The 21,527-nt window shown below is 34.3% G+C and overlaps 1 protein-coding gene and 1 pseudogene across 2 annotated transcripts in view; one reads left to right on the top strand and one right to left on the bottom strand.

Moving 5' to 3' along the window:
• The window catches only part of LOC102603062 (cullin-associated NEDD8-dissociated protein 1), a 17,709-nt gene extending 3,657 nt beyond the window's left edge, over nucleotides 1–14,052 (bottom strand). Inside the window, exons 1-24 of one of the 2 annotated variants that reach the window (XM_015309524.1) lie at nucleotides 13,836–14,052; nucleotides 11,653–11,759; nucleotides 11,355–11,524; nucleotides 10,037–10,247; nucleotides 8,223–8,388; nucleotides 7,546–7,675; nucleotides 6,908–7,022; nucleotides 6,667–6,824; nucleotides 6,446–6,569; nucleotides 6,166–6,216; nucleotides 6,015–6,097; nucleotides 4,729–4,813; nucleotides 4,544–4,645; nucleotides 4,344–4,442; nucleotides 3,599–3,709; nucleotides 3,440–3,523; nucleotides 3,223–3,363; nucleotides 2,589–2,681; nucleotides 2,367–2,488; nucleotides 2,086–2,248; nucleotides 1,771–2,010; nucleotides 567–815; nucleotides 296–472; nucleotides 68–214 (exon numbers count right to left, since the gene is read on the bottom strand). In XM_015309524.1, the coding sequence (XP_015165010.1) occupies nucleotides 68–214; nucleotides 296–472; nucleotides 567–815; nucleotides 1,771–2,010; nucleotides 2,086–2,248; nucleotides 2,367–2,488; nucleotides 2,589–2,681; nucleotides 3,223–3,363; nucleotides 3,440–3,523; nucleotides 3,599–3,709; nucleotides 4,344–4,442; nucleotides 4,544–4,645; nucleotides 4,729–4,813; nucleotides 6,015–6,097; nucleotides 6,166–6,216; nucleotides 6,446–6,569; nucleotides 6,667–6,824; nucleotides 6,908–7,022; nucleotides 7,546–7,675; nucleotides 8,223–8,388; nucleotides 10,037–10,247; nucleotides 11,355–11,524; nucleotides 11,653–11,688 (3,057 nt within the window). In that variant the 5' untranslated portion in view covers nucleotides 11,689–11,759; nucleotides 13,836–14,052. The remainder of the gene's footprint in view (nucleotides 1–67; nucleotides 215–295; nucleotides 473–566; nucleotides 816–1,770; nucleotides 2,011–2,085; nucleotides 2,249–2,366; nucleotides 2,489–2,588; nucleotides 2,682–3,222; nucleotides 3,364–3,439; nucleotides 3,524–3,598; nucleotides 3,710–4,343; nucleotides 4,443–4,543; nucleotides 4,646–4,728; nucleotides 4,814–6,014; nucleotides 6,098–6,165; nucleotides 6,217–6,445; nucleotides 6,570–6,666; nucleotides 6,825–6,907; nucleotides 7,023–7,545; nucleotides 7,676–8,222; nucleotides 8,389–10,036; nucleotides 10,248–11,354; nucleotides 11,525–11,652; nucleotides 11,760–13,835) is intronic. The other variant, XM_006349214.2, reaches the window with a different exon arrangement.
• Nucleotides 14,053–16,582: 2,530 nt separating this feature from the next.
• On the top strand, nucleotides 16,583–20,288 carry LOC102596225 (choline/ethanolaminephosphotransferase 1-like; annotated as a pseudogene).
• Nucleotides 20,289–21,527: the final 1,239 nt, after the last annotated feature.

Genomic DNA, 21,527 nt, shown 5'->3' with positions numbered 1-21,527 from the left:
GGGGTGGGGGTGAACCAGTAAATTGTTTCGGCAATGGAAAAAGTTCTTGACATCAAATTAGGAATACCCGGTCTTTATCCTTTATTAGCACTAAGAAGGATGAAATTTCATGAGACAAGATTTCATCTATCTTCTCTGGTCGCTCAACTATGGAATATTTCACAGCAATTACGACAGTCGCTCTGGTGAACGCTGCTGGATTACTAATCCGATCCTACACAAAAAAAAAGAGTCAAATTTGCAGACAGTCCAAAATGAAATCATTTATAGGTAAGAAATATATCATTAGTTGTACCTTCAATGCTGGAACAAGCTTGCCAGGTTCAATAAGTGCAATTTTTCCCAGGCACTCAGCTACGACATTCCTAACGCCCTCTTCATCACTTTCACAATGATTAAAGAGCAAATTAAGTATTTTATCTACGCTTGAATCCTGGAATTCAGCATTATCCACAGACTGTCTCACTATAACCTGTTGGCAACCACATATCACGATGAGTCCAGAAAGCAATTACCTTGGAGGGAAAATAATTCCTGAAATAAGAGACCATCTAAAATGTAGATACCTCTTTCAAAGAATGGAGCAGTAGGTACTGCTTCTTCTGCTGATTGTCAATTTTGTCTAAGATAAAGGGTAAATACTTTGGTAGATTACCCACAGCAATGTTTCCTAGAGCATAAGAGGCAGCTGACTTTATCTCTTCAAAAGGTGATTGGAAGGACTCGATGACAATATTTTCGATATGGGCATGTGAACTTAAGTCCTTTCTTCTTCCAATTTCCCCTAAACATAGCAAGGCAAGATGTTGCTTGGCCTGAAAGGGATAACTGAACTCAGAAAAACAGGGTTCTCTTACAGTTATTAGTACCATTTGAAGAAAGCAGAAGAAACAATGTCATGTAAATCTGTGTCAGTAGTTTGCCACAACTGCTTACAAAATAAAAGCTAATGAAAAACAGAAAATGCCATCATATCTGTTTTCCTTGCACGGTTTCGAACACTCCTTCATAGACTAATTTTTAGCATTTAATTTTCATTTTCTTAACATGTCATGTTAAGAAAATGACATTAGTGTGCAGAGCACACTTGTTATCCACTGTTCAGATCTTCAGTCCTAGATGTGTGGGTAATTTCCTATTAGAGTGTCAAATAATGGTTGAGGATATATATTGTTGTCTCCTTATGAGTGGCCTTAGACAATCTCACTTCATAAATTAGCTTTTGAGTCAAGTTAAGGCCATGATCAATTCTTTCCTTTTTGCATGGTATCAGAGCCAATCCAGTCCAACCATAGGCGATAGCGGCAAAACATGAGAGAGATGCTAGGTATATAAAGAAGTAAGCTTTGAAACTCTAGCGATACGTTTTATAGCCCGCAAAGCTTAAACACAAAGTGGACAATATCACTAGTGGATTAGATTATTACAATCGGTAGAAGAATGGGCTATTACCTCCTATCATGGTCTTGAGTAATCCTCACGATGAAAGAGGTACCTTCAAGGATTGAGTTAGACCCAAGGTGTATTTTCTTAAAATGGTAGCAAAGCAGGCAAAAGGTCTTGGATTCAAGTCACACAGCCACCCACTATCCAAAAAATTGTAGCATGCTTGCCCCACGGAAAAGAATCAAGCAAGGGGGGCATATTAGCGTGTTGAAGGCATACAAAGTGGACTACTCTAACGACTCAAGTCTTTAGAAGAGATCGACATACAATTCAACAGCAACAAACAACTTATTCAAGATGTAACTAAATAAATAAAGGGCCTACCGAGTTAGTACTACTATCATCTTTCAGGCTGTCTGTCAACATGTTTACTGTAGAAGAGCACTTCCGATCACCAGCGGCAAGACAAAGAACTGCCACACATTGAGCGATGGAAAAGAGAGCCTGTTTGGTAACACCGCCAGACTGAGGAGATGGTTTCGCTGTTGAAAGTAGAGAATCTAGCAGAGTATCGAAGCTTGTATTGGCAGAGTAAACCAATGCAGCAAAAAAGTTTTGAAGGGCCTGCATATATTAATAGAAGTGAGTGTTGCATAGAAAACAGCCTAGATCAAAACTGAAACAAACAGAAACAAGTACCAGAAGGGCTTGCCCCTGAAGCAGTGAACTTCTCACTAGTGTCAAGGCTTGAGGAAGAACTTTGCTTCTCACAGTCAAACCCACATTTGCACTTGACCTTCTATCAGCCATTAATGTACAGCAAAGCTCCAGCGCAAGGGCTGTCATGTGCAAGTCTGAGTCACTAAAGTCCAAATGAATCAAAAAGTGAGAAGATATTGATGACACAATTTAAGATTGAAATATTGTAGGAACATATGACATGTGAAAATTAGTCAATCAAATGAATCATAAATACAAACCTTATTAGTGTAGAAAGTTCCATAACAATAACTTCATACGCAGCAGATCCAATTTTATCACCATAAGCAACAATGAGGGTGTTCAAGGTCCCTAGAGTAGCTTGTCTGAGAGCTCGATTGGCCTACCCTCCAAAAGTAGCAAAACTGTTGAGACTTCCTCATAATATAAAATGCCGTGAATTTTTTCCTAAGAAGTTAACATTTGAGAACATCTAGTTTCACCTTGCGTAAGAATGCAGTTAACTCAGAAATCACTTGCTCGATGACACATGAGAGGTCTAGGTGCAATGGAGAAGCAGCTATGACAGCAAAAGCCTGCAAAGAAGGTATGCACTCTGAGAAAATTTCAATCAAATCAATGCAACCAAAGCAGCATGTAATTTAAACCACTTGCCAATGGAAGAGCAAGAATATTGGCAGTACTGAAGGTCGGAAGTCCTGCCTAGGAAACGGTGAGAGTAGAGCGAAGGGTAAAGTATAATACTGTTACACAAGGGATACTTCTCTTTTCTGGCCATACCAACTCATGAGCCAAAATCTTACATGTTCATTTTCCCTTTTTTTGGTTGAAAGTAATAAGTTAAATTAACAAAGCATCAAGAAGATGCAAAAGTTGACATCTTAAAATGATCATTTTCATTGATCCTATAGTTCCTGATGTACAAGTAAAATTGTTGAATTGTTTTTTTTTTTCAAAAAAGTGCTACACTCTATCTTCAAGTACTTGTACCATTTTTTCCAATTTATATTCAATTTTGTGATTCAGGTCTGCCTGATGAGAAAATAGATGCCAAAAGCTCAAGACAACCAAGTCATAGATAGAGTTCAATCCCTAAGAAGTTAACGTCAAACAAACCTTGACAGCTGTCAGTCTAGTTATTTCATTGCCCATTCGATCCACCAGAACTGGAAGACATGCAGGTAATTCAGCATGCAGGTGATCACCAAATGTTGAAACTACGAGACCCATGCAAGTAATTGCACACTCCTTAACCTCCTGGAAGTCGAGCACGGTTTACATAAACATCAATTTATATAAGAAAGTATTCATTTCTCAAGCAAGCACAACTAACCTGGTCCTGATCTTGGTTTGTCAAACGCACCATGATGGCATTATATATTGGAAGAACATAGGGTTTGAAATCAAAGGTTGAACCCTAAAAGGCAACATAATCAGTGCTTCAGATAGAGCTAATACAAGTTGTTGATTGGCAAAGTAAAAGAAACCTAACCTCAATCTTTGGCCGCAATACCCGTACAAGCTCACCACAAACTCTTAATGCGTCTGCAGTAACTTTGTAATACCGCTCACCAACAGCAGATATAACAGGACTAGTTATAGCCTAGTTAACAAAAACAGAGAGTATAGTCAAAGACAAATCCTTGGCATACAGTTTGTTAGACAGATGATTTCTACTATATGACCATTTATTCGAAGGAATCACAAAAAATTAATTTGAGAAAACTTTCAAAATCACAGGGGGGAAACGAGAGACTTTGCAAGATATAAAGGAAAGATATAACATTATTAGATCATCTCAGCATTGACCAGTGAAGGAATGAAGCCATACAACTACGCTGAACACCCTGTTTAGTGTTGACTATCTTTTCCTTTTTCAAATATCATGGGATTCTAGCATCTTTTAGGTTAAACTCATATTGTGCATATTTCGAACCATTTCTCAATAAAGGAATTATGTTTTTTTTTCATTTACTATGTCAAAAGTAGGTCACCCATAGATTTTACAACCTTTGACAAAGTGCTACAGGTACACACCAGTCAAGGTATAAGATCATATTTATGCAAGATTACCACCGTTTCTCAACCTTTCTTTGTGTTTTTATGTGAGAAGTAGGACGCCCATAACTTTTAAGCTTTTAAAAACACAGTATTATGAGTTCACACCAGTCCAGGTATGCATTTGATCTGCTAAAAATTAAAATTGTATTAAGCAGATAAGCATCAAGATGTCTTACCTTAATATGTGGGTGGAAAACAGGTGGTGAATGTGATGCTAACACTAATCTTGTAAATATGAGGGCTTCAATCTTTAAATTCGATGTGGAAGATTTGTCCTGTTCAGCACACCAATGACAACATTTAATAGAAGAAAAAATAAATCCAGGAAAATTCACAAAATAAAGCACAAATACAAGCATTAAAAAAGACAACTTACACATAATGCCTTCTCAATTCCAGGAATAAGGGATCCAATGTGCTCTGCTAGACAATCAGGCAGGACAACCACTAGTTCTTTCAAAACTGAGAAGGCGCCAACCTAAAAAGAGGGAGACTCAGGAAATGTAAAGCCAATAAACACAAAAACAGCAGCAAGGATTGCAGTTAGCAGTAGACACATACCTTTGTCTTGACAGACTTCTCCCGAAGCTGCTTATTTAATGATCTAACAATCTTGGGCACTTCTTGCTTCAATAGCCATCTAGGACTGAATGATACAATGAAAGTTACCATTGAAATCATCATTTATTTGACTTATCACAGATAAAAACATATTGAGACCATCATCAAAGAAGTAAGCATCAGACATCTCCTAGTCAGCGCTATATTTGATGAGGTAAAAAGAATGTGAAATCAGTCCTCATTGAGAGAGGGGAGAAAACAGTTATACTCCAATAAAAGAAGGGAAAACACAAAAATAAATACCATATGGGAATCTAAAAATCTATGTCCTACATATGATTGGGTGCATCATGTCTTTGCTGGCACGATGCTTGAGGCTCAACAACCACAAATTGTAAACTACTATTAATTTCCATCGAGGTTAAGCCAAAACTATACACTATTCATGGTAACACTGCATCAACGCAGCTATGAATTTTTACAATGCTAGATTCAGATGTTCCAAGTGCAAAAGCATTTACCGAAGTTTGTATCGGTTGAAGAGATTAGAGGTGAGTAATGGTTATACCCTTAGCCTACTTTGACTACGGAAAAAGGTTAGTATGCATAGACAGTGCTATGTGCTATATAAATACTTACATATTGTGCTTTTAATTTTTCTAAGTGGCCATGGAGATGCATCTGGAAGAACAGAGCACCATTGAAGTTGGATTGCTGGATGGGGCTGGTGGCACATGGTGCTTGTCTAACACATGAGGAACATTAAAAAAAGAGGGACTTATGATTGCGGCCAGTGCCCATTGTGCGAGAGACAAATATGAGGATGTCAATCATCTTTTCATCCACTGTGATTTTACCACACAAGTACAACATTTTCAGCATAATGGTGATCAGTGAAATGCCTAAGACAACCAAAGAACTACCAAAAGTGTATTATTGATATAGCACCACAAAAGCGCTGTCCAAAGTATCCTTACAGAACATTAGTATACTCCAATTTTTTGCTATTAAAAAATAAATCCATGTAAAATGCACCCAATTTTGGTTTTTGGGATTTTGACATGCCCAACATCCTTTCTATCCTTGATCTTACTTCTTTATTTCTGCACTATTCTGTCCAGGCTCAAGTTCACACCAAAAATTGCATATATTTAGATTCTAGTCCTTCTAAAGTGAAACAAGTGTTCCCAAAAGTGACTGCCTTACACAGTTGAAGTAAAATGATAATAGAAAACTCAAAATTGGAAGATTTAAGTTATATAAAGAAGCAGAAGCAATGACCTTACCTTGATTCATTCAGATCAGTCTGTCCTTTCGTAACATTGCCTGTTTGTCGCAACAATTCAGTGAATGTACTAAACACATCCATCTGTCGAGCAAATATTTAGACCAATTAAAACCAGATCGCTTAGGGAATTCAAAAGACTTTCAATTTACCTTAACATTCTCTTCCCTTTCTTTAAACCTATCAATCAACTTTGGACAAGCCTGCAAAAGATTAGAGTCAGCATTATTAATTTATTATGACTATGAGACAAATGGACAGTAGCAGTATACAGAAACATTTCAATTTCAATAAGAATTGAGAGTTACATCAGCGCAACACACTTGAGAGGAAAATCTAATGACAAATAGAGGGTAAACACTAAATCAAACTTCAAATACATAATAGCTAAAAAGTAAGTAAGCCGAAATAGGTCACACTTCCTAGTTATACCTGCTCGTACAGCTTTGATAGCATCTCAGGCCGAGTAACTACCAATGCAGCTAAGCATTTGGCAGCAGCTCTTCTAACCTTCCAACTGACATCTTCATCGTCCGTGTATTCATTAGCACTCTCACTACAACAAAAATTGACAAGTGATTTGATTAGTAAGAAGTCTGCAATGTACAATCCTAATGGGTCATAGTAAAGCTCCAGAACATGAGAGAACATACTCATCTTCATCTTCCTCGAGAATTTCCTCATCAATATCTTCCTCCATATTGTCAGTGAAGTTGGGATCATAGCTGAGATATTCCAGAGTGAGATGCAAAATTTTATCACAGTAGGAAGAAATATCCCGGGGACACCTTAGCAAAAAGCTCTCAAGTGCCTGGAAAAAAAAATACTTCAAAACCAAGGCTGCATCTAGGGGTTAAATAAGAACAGAGAAAAAACAATCAATTAATATAGCACCTGCAGACTATATTCACGAAGCTCCTCATCATTTTCAGATGCACTTGTACAGTAGTTAATAAGCAATGGAACTGTATCTCCGAGGTGAGGACCAAAACGATAGCCAACAGCACGGCTGGAATCACAATTTGACAGCTCAAGTAAAAATTAGCCAACAAAACAGATAGATAGTAAAAGAGGAAAGGTCTCCAAAAGTAAGCACCACATCTCAGAGAGAAAAAATAGAGGATCTTGAATGAAAAAGGGACAGTCAAGAGTGAGCATGCATGTGTCAGTTTCACACCTTGAGTCTTTTCTATTTCACGTTTATCTAAGTCCAGAATCTATTTAGAAGTGTCAAAACATTAAAAACTCAGCTGCAAAAGAGTGCACCCAGATAAAAGTCACTCAGCCCTCTTTTGTTTCACTTGATACAAGTAAGCAGTTTCTCTAGGGCAGTGACAAGCACACTGTCCAACAGAGTGAAAAATATTGGATGTGAAATCTGTTAATTGAGTATCCACGATACCTACTGTTGAGAAAAGTACATTGTCCTTGGGCATTTGTCTAAAAGTTATCAACGCAAACAAGTAAATCAAAATTACGTGACATTTTATAGGAAAAAATGCAAGCATCAATTTAAATTTAGGATTTGCTACCTTAAGGCCCCAATCATCTGAATGTTAGTTCGTATCATTTCTGATTTTAAGCTCTTATTGCTTAAAAGGCGAACAACTTCAACTGTAGCCTTCGCAAGCAAATCATCCGACAAACTCGAAGACAGAGATGCTGTAAAAGAAAAAGGTAAAACTGAATTTACTGAAAGGAAAAGTTGAAATCTTGGCCACCAGTCCAACAGTACATGATAGTCTATGAAATCTTATTAACTCATGTTCCATGTCTAAAACAGATATTGCAGTTACTATCTCCCAAAGCATCTATGACTAAGAGGGTGTTTGGACTGGCTTAAAAATTGGTCAAACCTACTTTTAAGAAAGCTTTTGACTTCAGGAAATGTTTGGCAAATATATAAATAACTTAAAAATAAGTCAAAAATGACTTAAATAAGTTAGGGAATGTTTGGCAAAGTTAAAAATAACTTAAAATAAGTTTAAAATGACTTAAAAAAAGTTAAAAACCAAAAGTAGGCCCCACCCTACTATTTATTTTTTGACATCCATTTCAGTTTGACTTTTTATTTTTTGCCATAAATGCTACTTTTTTAAGCCAATCCAAACGGGCTCTAAGCCATCAAACAAACCCTGTTTTATCGTGTTACACTCTCCATTCACAATTTAAAACACATCCAATAAAGAGAAGCTAATAACAAAGTTACCTATACATGAAACGGTCTTCTTCCTGACACTAGCTTGATTGGAACTAAGTTGGGGCAATAATGAAGTTAACAATGACTCATGGTCAGTGTCCATCAAATTCCCGTACTTGTGAAGAACATCACATAGTATGTCAAGACATTCACACTTAATCTCGGTGCTCATTCCCTGGAAGGAAAACAACAATAGAGAAACTTATAAAAGGGAAAAAGTAACTAAACATATGTGTGCATTAGAAAATAAACATAGTAAAAGAGTGTTAGTTCCCCGAATATAAGGCTGATAAGAGAATATACAGAAGAATGACAGCATCACTTCTTAGAACAAATTGTGCACGCATTGACAATTCACCTACAATCTTGCCTTATATTAATGAACAGCAAAACACGTCCTTTTTTTGGTTGAAGGCACTTGCAGATTTCTTGTATGTAGAGTGAAAGATTGTTCCCCATCTATACAAGAAGCCCCTTTATGTAGAGATTTTTGGGTGGGGTTCATGGAAAATCATCTCTATTTGCATGTTTTTTTTGGGTTGAAGGCACTTGCATATTTCTTGTATGTAGAGTGAAAGATGGTTCCCCATCTATACAAGAAGTCCCTTTATGTAGAGATTTTTGGGTGGGGTTCATGGAAAATCATCTCTATTTGCATGTTTCTCTTTTTGATATACTTCTTTATTTGGCACTTTTTTGGCCTAGCATTTATAAAATTTAATACTTTATCAAAAAAAATATCTTAATCTTAATTTAGAACACAAAATTAGGCAACAATTATTTAGAACACAAAATTAGGCAACATTGAGTCGTCTAACATCGACATAAGCTCATATGGTAAAGAACGATTTGCGGATCAAAACCTTTTGTCTATGCTTTCCTTTGTCTCAAAGGAACTAGTAAATGATAATACTTTTCTGAGGCAAATTATTCATTTTAACTTCCTTATGTTATCCTGCACCCAAGGGTTTTGGCCTATTAGTCAATAAAGTGTGAGGACAGCCACGGGATCTCGGGTTTGAATTTCTTGGAGGATAAAAAATATTAGGTGGTTTCTTCTCATGTGTCTAAGCCTTGGTGGGTAGTTAACTCGGTACCTGGTGTAGATAGGAGGTCAGGTACCCGTTGGAATAGTCGAGGTGCGTACAAGACGGCTCAAATGTCATTGCCATAAAAAATTCCCAAGCTGTCCTACATAAGAAGGTGCAAAAACTCAATCCTATATCCTCTTTCCACCTACTAGTCACCAATATAGGTCACATCAAGTTGCCTAGGCCTATCTACTTACTACTGCAGTCAACTCAGAAGGCAATTGGTTGGCTTGATGAGGAAACACCGGAACTAAAAACCAAAACGATATGAACAAATTGAATGAGAAACAAGAAATTTCGACCAGAAAGCCTCAAGATCAGAAAGGGTAAATCCAAAATCAAGTATAGGGATGTATATGTTGTAATCTTTCCACGCACCGCAGTTAAACAAGATCATCTAGAGCAGCAAATTTGAGCGATTCCGTTTTACTAAGAGAAGGTAATTTCTGCAGCCAACTGAAAGACAGGTACCCAATGCAGTTCACAAATTCAGGAGCCAGATAAGTATTACTCGTTTAAGTTTATAAAAGAAGAAACACACCATGTGGCATATTACTCTATTTATTCATGAATCATATAAGAAAACAAATGGAAAGGGATAAATTATCCAACTTCAAATGTCAAGTTGTTTTGTGAAAAAGATCTTCTAACCCCAACTAACAAATGATATGACAAACACAGTTAAAATATTATGTGCAGAATTCACAGTAAAGTTAGCTTTGAACAACTCACCGGAGCAGTGATCCCTTTTATTAACTTTGGTGAAATTGAGACAAGTACATTTCTAGCAATAGATGATGAAGGAACTTCAGATACAATAGTCTTCAAAGCTATGCTAGCAATATCACGATGTTGTTCTTTTCCATTAAGAAGTTTATCACAAAGCCTATTAGTCATCTCTAGAATTTGCTGCTCACGAACCTTCTTCGCCAAAGGAGCAAGGCTGAAAAATCAAAAGTAGTCAAGAAAGCAATGATCAGACTGTAATACAATTTTCCTAGGCTTAAGAAATGTTGTAAACCAAGACGATGAATGTCAACGGAATCAGTACCCTACTGCAAAGTATTGACATATTTACAGAATGATACACTTCTTCTGCTCTCTTTCATCAGTACAAACAGATTATAAAATTCACAAAGTCTGTGAAATCTCGTAAACAGATGAGTCAATCAAATTAGCAGTCATGTAAGATTATGAACAGGATTGGGCATCACAAATACAAAGTGCTGCATACTTGGGTAGCTCAGACTAGAGTGAGTTTACATTGTCCATTTCAAACTAGAAAGGAACTTCAAAAAGTTTCAACACAGTGGGCATGCAGTAGTAAAAACAATTTTTCAAACATGAATCACATGAAACAAAATCAGAATTTGTCTACTTGCTAAGTATAGCACAAGAAAGTATACCATTGGACTAAATTATCGTAAAAGGTGAAACTAAAGAAAAAGGGCCCAGTAGAAATTATCAAATAACGAAATCGGAATTTGTATACTTGCTAAGTATAGAACAAGAAAGTATACCTTTGGACTAAATTATCCTGAAAGGTGAAACTAAAGAAAAAGGGTCCAGTCAATATTCTGAAATAACCCCTAGTTTAAGCATTAGGTATCTAATTTTTTGTAACTTCAGATATTCAGAAAATCACCCCTATCAAACAGGGTTACGCAAAACAACTTGAACAGTGCAACTTCCAAACATGTTTGGTCTCAATACCAAGAAAAATATCAACAAAGAAAGAAAAATAATTAGCAGACCTATGGTGATTATGCAATAGGATCTATAATACGAAAAAGATTACAATCATGTTAGTAAAGGTCAAAAAGAAGCTTCTAGTATCAAGCCAGGAACAGCACAAGAAACAACAAATGGAAAAAGGTTGAACCATTTAACAAGGAAAATGAAATATTAGGCAGACCTATGGTGATAATGCAACAGGATCTATAATATGAAAAAGAATACAACCATTTTAATAGGGTCACAATAAGAAGCTCCTATTCCCAAGACAGGAACAAAACGAGTACAAGAAACGACAAATGAGAAAAGGTCAAACCATTTCACAGCCAATCCAGAAACATCACCGGCTGCATCATCAAGCTGCTGCAAAACTGTGCTTGATAACTTCCCTTCAAGATCAGCATCAAGTTTAAACCCCTCTTTGTTTAACTCATTTAGCAAATCAGAAGTGGCCATATATCTGTAGTCCTTGTCCTTGCCTGTCATCTGCAAAATGGAGTCAAGCTAAGTCTAATTGCAAATTTGGATGGAGTAACAGGAATTAGGGCACTGCAAGCAAATGAGTGTAAGAAATGGATAACGAGAGAAAAATACCCATGCCATGAGATGTTTACCTTCTCAAGTATGTTTGTAATGGTCAAATTCGCCATTTTTGGGGACCTCAAAGTCTATGTTTTCCGTAGTCTCTACCAACAGAAGGAAACAATTGCAGTTCAATTGGCTGCGGATGGAAAAGATAATAATGAAAATAAAAATGCTAATACAAATAATTAACAATATTATTATTATTATTAAATAACAACAACAATCACTAATCTTTGCAAATTAGCCAAGTTCCAATTCACAGTATAATAACTCTAACAAGTGTCTTGTCAACATGGATATACTAGTCAAAAGGAAAAAGGAAACCTACATCTCTGACAAAAATTCTTCATTCATCGCAGGAAAAGAAGAGCTCTAAGAGTGAGGAAACAAAAAAAGGAAAAGCCACACACAATACAGCTGAAGTCTAACGCTATGACATAGACAGTGTAGCTACTTAACTGTAGAGCAGAGGAACATACTAATTAGTACTCCCTCTGTCCCAATTTATATGACTCACTTTCCTTTTTAGTCAGTCCCAAAAAGAATGACACATTTCTATTTTAAGTAACAATTTGCCTATGAAATGTCTTTTTTACCCTTAATGAAATGATTTACAACCACACAAATTTCTATCATTCATTTTGGACCACAAGTTTTAAAAGTCTTTCCATTTTTCTTAAAGTTTGTGCCAAATCAAAGTACATCACATAAAATGGGACGGAGGGAGTAATTATTAATCTACATATATTTTAGGAAAAATAAAACAACATCATCCATCTTATAACAGCAGGCATTCAACTCTTTGTAGATTTTAAAGGAAAAATAACAACAATAAAGAACCTATAAATCTCTTTGATCTTAACCAAGTAGTTCACCATTAAAGATTCCACAAACAATTACAACCCTAAAAAGGAGCATAAAAGTAGAGACTAAACCATCACATCAGACAACTATAGCTATAAGCTGCCATACATTCTTCACAAAAGAAAAGGCATAGTAGAATCTTTTTTTTATTGGTAAAAGTTCACATGGACATTGTAAATTCTTGAACATAATAAACCAGTAAGGCAAAACAATATCAATTACATTGTGAATTCCAATCAGGAAACATCAAGAAGTCAAATTCTCAAACATAAACCCTAAGAACCTAAGACAATTAAAATACAGCAAGTATCATAAGAAAATCTTTGTTCATCACAGGAAAAGAAGAGCTCTAAGAGTGAGGAAACAGAAAAAGGAAAAGTTGCACACAATGAAGCTCAATTCCAACTGCTATGACCAAGACACTGTAGCTACTTAACTATAGAGCAGAGGAACATACTGATTATTAATCTACAAATATTTTATGAAAAATAAAATAATACCATCCAATCTTATAACAGCAGGCATTCAACTCTTGGTAGATTTTAAAGGAAAACAAAATCTAATAAAGAACCCAGAAATCTATTTGATATTTAACCAAGTATTTCACCATTAAAGATTCCAGAAACAATTACAACCCTAGAAAAGACCCTAAAAGTAGTGACCAAAACATACATCAGACAACTATAAGTACCATACATTCTTCACAACAGAATAGGCATTGTAGAATCTTGGTAAAAAATCACAAAGACATTATAAATACTTGAACATAATAAAACCACTAAAGCACAAGAATATCGATTACATTGTAAATTTCAATCAAGAAACATCAAGAAGTCAAACTCTCCAACATAAAATCCTAAAGAACCTAAGATGCAATTACAAAAAAAGCAACAACTATAAGATACCATACATTCTTCACAAAAGAAAAGACATTGTAGAATCTTGGTAAAAAATCACAAACACGTTATAAATTCTTGAACATAATAAAACCACTAAAGCAAAAGAATATTTGTGAATTTCAATCAAGAAGTCAAATTCTCCAACATAAACCCTAAAGAAGCAATTACAGAAAAAGCAATAACTATAGGTACCATACATTCTTTACAACAGAAAAGGCATTGTAGAATCTTGGTACAAAAATCACAAAGACATTATAAACTCCTGAACATAATAAACCACAAAAGCAAAACAATATCGATTACACATTGTAAATTTCAATCAAGAAACATCAAGAAGTCAAATTCTCCAACATAAAACCCTAAAAAAACCTAAGATGCAATTAAAACAACAGATACAAAATCTTGAAATCGCAATACAAAATTCCATTAAAAAACGAAAGAAAGCTTACTTTAAGACGAATGCAACACACACACACACACAGAGATTAGTTGGGTATATTGATGCGGAGAATCGCTGTATACTGATAAATAGTATCGATCTGTTGTTCCTCTTTCTCCCGTAAAACCCTAGTGGATTTGAGGTTATCGGAGAGGAGAGACAATATCGGGGAGAGTTCAAGTGAGCAAGTGTTTCTTTCACTTCACCGAGAAGGACCGTATATGCTTTTTATAGACTCGACAAAACGAATTAGATAGACCATTCTGATGTCACTTTGGTCCCCAAAGTTTAATATATCGTCATTACAACTATTTTTTTATATTGGTATTATTCTTTTGTACTATTGAATTCTATTTTTTACTTTGCATTTATAAGAGTTTGAGATGGTAAAGTATAAGGAATTTACATTATTAATTAGGTTGCTTATCGGGAGGATAATTATGTTTAATGATTTAGTTGGTCGATTATTGATTTTTAAATGTATTAATTCACTAATCAATTGTTAAAATATCAATTGATTTAATAACGAATAGTAGCAATTATCGGACCATTACGCTGTAGTTTATTGTATTCACTTATATAAATACAAGTTTGGAAGAAAATTGGATAAATTTATTTGTGTTTTTTTTTTTTTTGCTTGCTGCTTTAAATTCAAAAACATTTCAAAACTATTTTTTTTTAATCTAATTATAGAAGACTGAAGTCGGTATAGGACGCATGATTATCATTGAATCAGGAGAACGAAAATCACCCATGAGATAATTGGTGTAGAAGTGAAATTGATATGGGATTCGAAAAAACAATAAGCAACGTTTAACGAATTAGAGGCATTTATTGGGATAAGTGATGAAGCAACAGAGACAACGAATTTGGTAGTCATAATTATCCAAATTCATGGAGTGAAGATGAAATTATTGGATGTTCATGGAGTATGAAAATAGCAAGGATCAACGGGTCTTAGTATTACATAGAGTCTTATGAGGTATACTTATTAAATGCTCTTGTATTCACTAACTAATACAGATTAGAAATAAATTATTGTAAATTTGTGTACTTCTTTATTTACTTGTTATCTTAAATTTGAAAATAGTTCAAGAATCTTTAAAAATATTCCAAGATTAGAAAGCTGAAATCGGGTTACGGAGTGTGAATGTCGCACAATCAGGTGAACAAAAATGGTCCGTGACAAATATCAACAGCTACGTCAATTCACCCACACTTATTTAACTTCTATACTCCGGGAGTTTTTCATCTAGGATAAATCACTAATTAAACCTTCACTAGACAAGAGAAACATTGACGTTTTATTATGATTAAAGAATGTCGTATCCAACTTATGCAAATACTATCGATCTCATGTTGCAACAGAGAACAGAAAATAAAGAGATAGAATATCAAAACAAGTTCACCGTACCGTTACAAGATAGAATTTCTAATTCTCATTATATACAAGAGATAATTTTTTAAGTTAGACCAACAAGAGCACAACAGTTGCCACCTAATGAGATGAGATAAATATTGTTAGAAAATGTAGATGAAAAAGTTTTAGGAATTAGTGAATGTCCAATCTAAGAGGCGTGTGAAGTAGACAAACCACTACTAAAAAAACAGTAAATTCCGACCTAAAAATTACTGACCTCCAATGAAAGTCGGTAATTTCTGACTTCCAGAAGCCGGTATTGTTAAAAAGATTTTAAAAAAAACTTTTGAAATTCGACTTCATGAAGTCGATTTTTATGAAGAAAAAATGTGTGGACTTCCAGAAATCAATATCTTTATATTTATTAATTATTTTGATTAATGCAGACCTAAAGTTATTGGTAATACTTGGAAAATTAAGAATAAAATATAATCTTATCTAAATTTAAATATTTTCAATTAACTTTAAATAAATCTTCCTCTAACGGTTTTGTATAAATTAAAAAATAAATGAATATATAATACCGACCTCTTGTTGTCAGTATTATTTATTTAACGCGATTAATTTTTGTTTATCTTTAAATTTAATGTGAAACCGACCTCAGGACATCAATATATTTTATTTAATCTAATTACTTTTAATAAAATTGACTTCCGGAGGTCAATTTTAAAAAATATTTCTATTAAACATAATTTATCTATTGTGCATAATACTAAATTTTTATTTTACGCTTACAATTAATTGTGTTTAATAAGTGTAACAACTTTGCATACTTTTATATATAAAAAAAAACAATTAGAATTCGTGGAATAGACAAAGAAACATCAATAATCCATATACAGAGTATAAAATTACAATATTAATTAGGATATAATTATATATTCATAGATAGAGTAATGTAACAAATTCTATCAATCCGTTGTCAAATCATGAACTTCATATCTCATATAATGATGTAGCAGTGAAAAGCTGACATATAATCCATTTGAATATGAATTACTAGGTGATACTCGTAGAAATGACAACAAATTAAATTTTTTATTTATAATTAATTGTTTAATTTGTTCGTATAACCTTGAATGTCCTGTCTCGTTTTATGAAATAGACAAGAGAACATCGTAAAGTATTGTACAAAACAAGTTCTATCAAGATTTGTAAGTTTGAACTTGAATGGATGTCTTGTATAGTGATCATATCGTTGACAATTAAAGGTAAATGATAATTCATTAGAGACGTATGAAATACGTTGATTTGAAACTCGTCGAATAGTATAACAAACCAAACAACAAAATAACTGTTGTGATTCTGATTAAATTTCTTGCTATGATTCTAATCAAATGTCTTGGCTTTCACAATTTGCAGGATGTGATGCGCTTGCGTGTGCAGTATGTCCTATTTTCAATTATCCTTTTTCTTTCCCTGGAAAGACTTGTGACTTGCAGATTTTGTGTTTAATATGAACAGTTCAAAACCTTGGCTTTTGGGAACTCTGTTATGTGTGGACGAGATGTTTTCTGGTTCTGGGTTATGTCAGTTGTTCCTTTCTACTTCGCTACTTGGGAAAGATAGGTGTTTCTCAGTATATTTAGTTTTTGGATATATTGGCTTATAATATTAGAAGGGCGGATTAGTATGCTGAAATATAAATCAAATGTCATACACCAATTATAATAGTTATTTGAATAGTAATGAACTCAACACATTTACAAGATACATGGATTTAAAAGATAATTTGATTAAGCTATATAGGAAAGAATTGCCCTGGGATTTTGGTGCAATGACGAAGGTAATACAATACAAGATATGTGGTTGGTAGTTAGGCGCACATCACAAGTTCGAATGCTAGCTTATTAAACAATTCTTGTATCTAAGTGGATAAGGGTATAGAGAGGGCCCATTTGCTCCCTAGTTGCAAATCCGGAAACAACTGATTTCTTAGTTATTAAAGGAAAAAAACTTTATGAGATAGATATCTGGGTCAATTCTCATCCTAGTTTTTATGAGTTTTTTTAGTATCTTGATTAAATTTTCTTTTGGATGTTGCTTCCTTTTGCAGTTATTTCACCAACACACTAGTTCTTCCGGTAGTAAATGGACCGACAGAGGGTCTCATGTTGATATATCTCAGCCATTTCTTTATAGCTCTAGTGGGTAATCTTGGTTTTCCTTTCTCCCCCACCTCCTTTTAAGATATATGTGAAACTTCCCAATAGGACATCCCTTCTGATGTCCTTCCTCATTCCTGGCTACCCCGGTCTATTGTTTTGCGCTCATTCTACCAGTTTTCTCTATTAACAACTTGATACTTCATGATTTTAGGGTCTGAGTGGTGGGCTCAACCATTTGGGAAGTCTATGCCACTCGTGAGTTGAGTTCCTTTTCTAAATTGTGAGTTTTGCATAAAGTGTCTTTTTGTTCTTCAGCTTTTAAGCCCCCTCCTCTCTATGTACACCAACTCAGGAGTCCTTGAAAGCCTTGACCTACGAAACTGACATATACTTGTCTCCAATGTATGCATCATCATAAGTGACACACAGTATGATACCAAAAAAGCCAAGTCAATAACTGTTTCATCCAATTAAGGATAACATCCCGCTCAAGGATTTTCCGTTCTCCATCAAATATCAAATCTTTTGGAAAGATTTGTATATGCTTAGGCTTTACAGCCTCATGCAGACTATTATTTTCGCCTTCAAATAAGGATTGAGGGTATAACCCCTTCCAATCCAAAATCTATGTATTATGAAGTGTTGAGTATTGATCAGAGGTACTTTATCTGATATGATATTTGTGTAGTTATATAGTTTATATTATGCTTTATGAACTCTGCCTCTATACCTGTTTTCAGATGATTGTTGTTTCCATGAGACTATCCATACATATTATTTATGGATATTGAATATGTTTCATATATGTCTCGAAGTTGATTTTAGTGTTTCTTATTATTCTTGCTCCTATTATTCTCTGACTTCAGAAATTCTGACCAATAGTTTCGTGTTGTTGCTGATGGTAGCTTTTGCTGTTATTCCAACAGTCTATTGCAAGTGAGTAATTTTTAATTTTTCATACTTCAATAAATATCTTCCTTTTTCTTCCATAATTTTTTCTGATAATGGGCTTGGAATAGACGTGTTTTATTTATAAGATCATGGTAAATGGCTTATTAGTAATAGGCAATATCCATCATTTTTACAGATCTTGGTAATGTCCATCATCAGAATTGTAGTATTGCATCTCTTTGGATTGTTAAACTTTATTCTGCGACGTTTCACCTTTTTGGTGAAAGCATCAACTACTTCTTCCATATTCATCAGCTAAAGATTCTGGATTCTAGCTATTATAGCACTTTAGTTTGCTATAACATTTAAGACCAGTTGAACAGTATTAACGTCAATTCTTTTTGGTAGTATTAACATTGTTCATAAGGTTGTTCAAGCAACAAAAGGAAGTATGCCGCGGGCACTGGCCATGGTAAGTGCGTTTCTTAGATTATAATATGTGATTTGGTGATTTTAGTCTATCTTTGAAAAAATTCACTTTTCTTATTCACAGCTTTACCCATTTGTTGTGCTACTGGGAGGAGTGCTTCTGTGGTATTTCTCACTTTCAGAATACTAATTATTTTTGGGATCATATGATGGTATTTAATATTGGTTGTTATGCAGGGACTAGTTATCTCCATCTGATTTAATGAAGAACTATCCTCATCTTGTGGTAGTGGGAAATTGGCTTACATTCAAATTTCTTGTGGCAATGAATCTCCTTCTTGCCTTTGGTTTTATGCATTTTTACATTTTCTTATTGTGCAACCTATTCTAAAGTGAGATATCCAGAAAGTTGATAATTTCTGTATACTGACATTTTCTGCTCTGTTAGATGTTTTGTCATCTCAATTATTAAATATGAGTTGCTTCCTGAAGATACATGCACAAATGAATAGTTACAGATCTTTAGCAAAATTCTTGACTCTTATCTCTTGCTACTTAAACTAATGCTATGGTCAAAATCTATTTGAAGTTCATCTTAAATTTTTTCTCTGTGAGGTTTTTTTTGCAGGGTAGTATGATTGTGGCTCACCTGTGTGATGAACCTAATGGTCTAAAAACAAATATGTGCATGGTACGCTGCTTTTTCTGATGTGCTAAATTATATATTGTAAGGTTTCTAAATTGGCCAACTGTCTAGAAGTCATCTGGGTTTAAACTAATCCATATTTTCTTTAAGTTGATATCTATGAATTATGATTTCAGCCATAGAGTCTGACATTTATATCCTCGATTAATAACTCCTAGTCTTGACAGAAAATTCGTGTTGTTTCATTGTTGCTGATAATCTCTCTATTGAATGAGATAGTATAGTAGAAAATAATTTATTGAAAAAAGAAGACAAGTTAATAGATGATGCTTTGAGTATTGTGGTTTCAGTGCTTTTAAAATGTAACTTTATGTTTGCAGTCTTTGCTTTGTCTACCTTTTGTCGTTGCTAAGGTGCTCACCGCCAGACTTAATGATGGGTAAGTTGACACCAGTCTTATCCGTTCAAGAGAATTTAAGTCATACCAGCTTCTAGAGAGTATGGATTTACATGTCACTAATATATTTTTTCCCGAAATTCTTGTATTTCTGTAAGCTGATGAGAATCTCTTCTTTGCAGAGTTTCTATGGTTGATGAGTTATGGGTTCTTCTCGCTTACACTGCATACTCAGGTATTACATATGCTTTAGCGATTCAAATGGATATGATATGCTGTTTTGTTGAACTATATTTGGAAGTTATAAGTTTAAGTTGAATCTACAAACATACTTTTCTGTTGATATCAGCCAATCATAAGAGCTGATAATTAAATACCGACTGCTCCATATTCTATTTATGATGAAGAGATCTTCAATCAAGTGTCTTCATCTTCTTTTTTTTGAACTCTTATGAATAATTAGCTGATTATTATTATTTCTCTCATCTTTTTCAGTATTCCTGTATCTGTATTTTCCCACATCTGTTATTCATGAAATCACATCAGCGCTCAGGATATACTATTTCAGTTAAAAATTGTTGTGCCCCAGCTATATATTATTTGATTTCAGCACAATAATCACATCAGCGCTCGAGATATACTGTTTCAGGTAAAAATTATTGTCCCCCAACTATATATTATTTGATTTCTGCACAATAGCTAGAATAGAGTGCCTAGTCTACCTAAAATCAACCTTGATTTTGTTACAAGGATCCAAGAACCATTTACAATATCCAGTTTCCTTTACTGACATTTCCAGCGTAAAGTAAATACGAAAATCCTCATCTCTCTACTTTATCGAGCATATGTAACATTTCATTTCAACAATGAACACCTTATTCACTAGTTTCTTCTATTTTTGTCTCATGCTAATATACTCATAATTGATTCCTAATGCTCTTCACTTTTGAATGGTAGGATAACAATGGAAGAAACTTGAGCTGTTTTACCCCCTAATTTTTTGTACACCTTTAACATTTTTCTTGTTCTTGATGAGCTTGAGTTTATATTTTCCTTCAATTAGTGTATGATACAGTTGTGATCTTCATAGTGTTCTTGTTTCTAGATTTCAACCTGGGAACTACCAGGGATTGAAGTTTGACTTTCTTTACCTAGCCGATTTTTGAACCTGGCTTGAAGGATATTTGGAGTTCAATAAATGTCTCTTTGACTTTTCATGGTTTGAGAGCATTGTTTGAACTTGCCTTCAAATTCACGTTCAGTCAAGTAGCTAAGATGAATTTTCCCTTTCGATTTTAGTTGACTAAGATATTTGTCTGGGATTTTTTTATTAGTAGACCCTACTATAAGAAGTCGTCACCACATATACCAGAGTCTAGGGGTGTTCATGGTTTGGATAAAAATCGATCCAAACCAAAAAACCAAACCAAACCGATTTAATTTAGGTTTTGGTTTGGTTTGGTTTTAGATTGTTAAGAATCGATAGTCATTGGTTTGGTTATGGTTTTGTTCGAAAAAAATCGAAGAAATAACCGAACCGAACCAACAAGTTATATACATAAATTTTATTATTATACATACATAATATATTATTTCATAAACAATTTTAAGGATTTTATATATGTTTCATCAAAATTTATTTATAATTTACTTGTGAAAGAAAAAATGTCCAAGGTGAGAACATTTTTCTTATTGGTTTCATGTATATGAGTGTCTATGAAAAATTCTTTGTGGGACTAAAAATGTCATTGTCTCTTCCTTCTATGCCAAAATAGTGAATTTTGAAGTTTTATTCAGTAAATTCAATGATC

The sequence above is a fragment of the Solanum tuberosum genome, unplaced genomic scaffold (genome assembly GCF_000226075.1).
Source record: "Solanum tuberosum cultivar DM 1-3 516 R44 unplaced genomic scaffold, SolTub_3.0 scf00105, whole genome shotgun sequence".
In the NCBI taxonomy this organism is placed as follows: domain Eukaryota; kingdom Viridiplantae; phylum Streptophyta; class Magnoliopsida; order Solanales; family Solanaceae; genus Solanum; species Solanum tuberosum.
The sequence above is the reverse complement of the archived record's forward strand: the minus strand, read 5'-3'. Positions and strand labels throughout refer to the sequence as shown.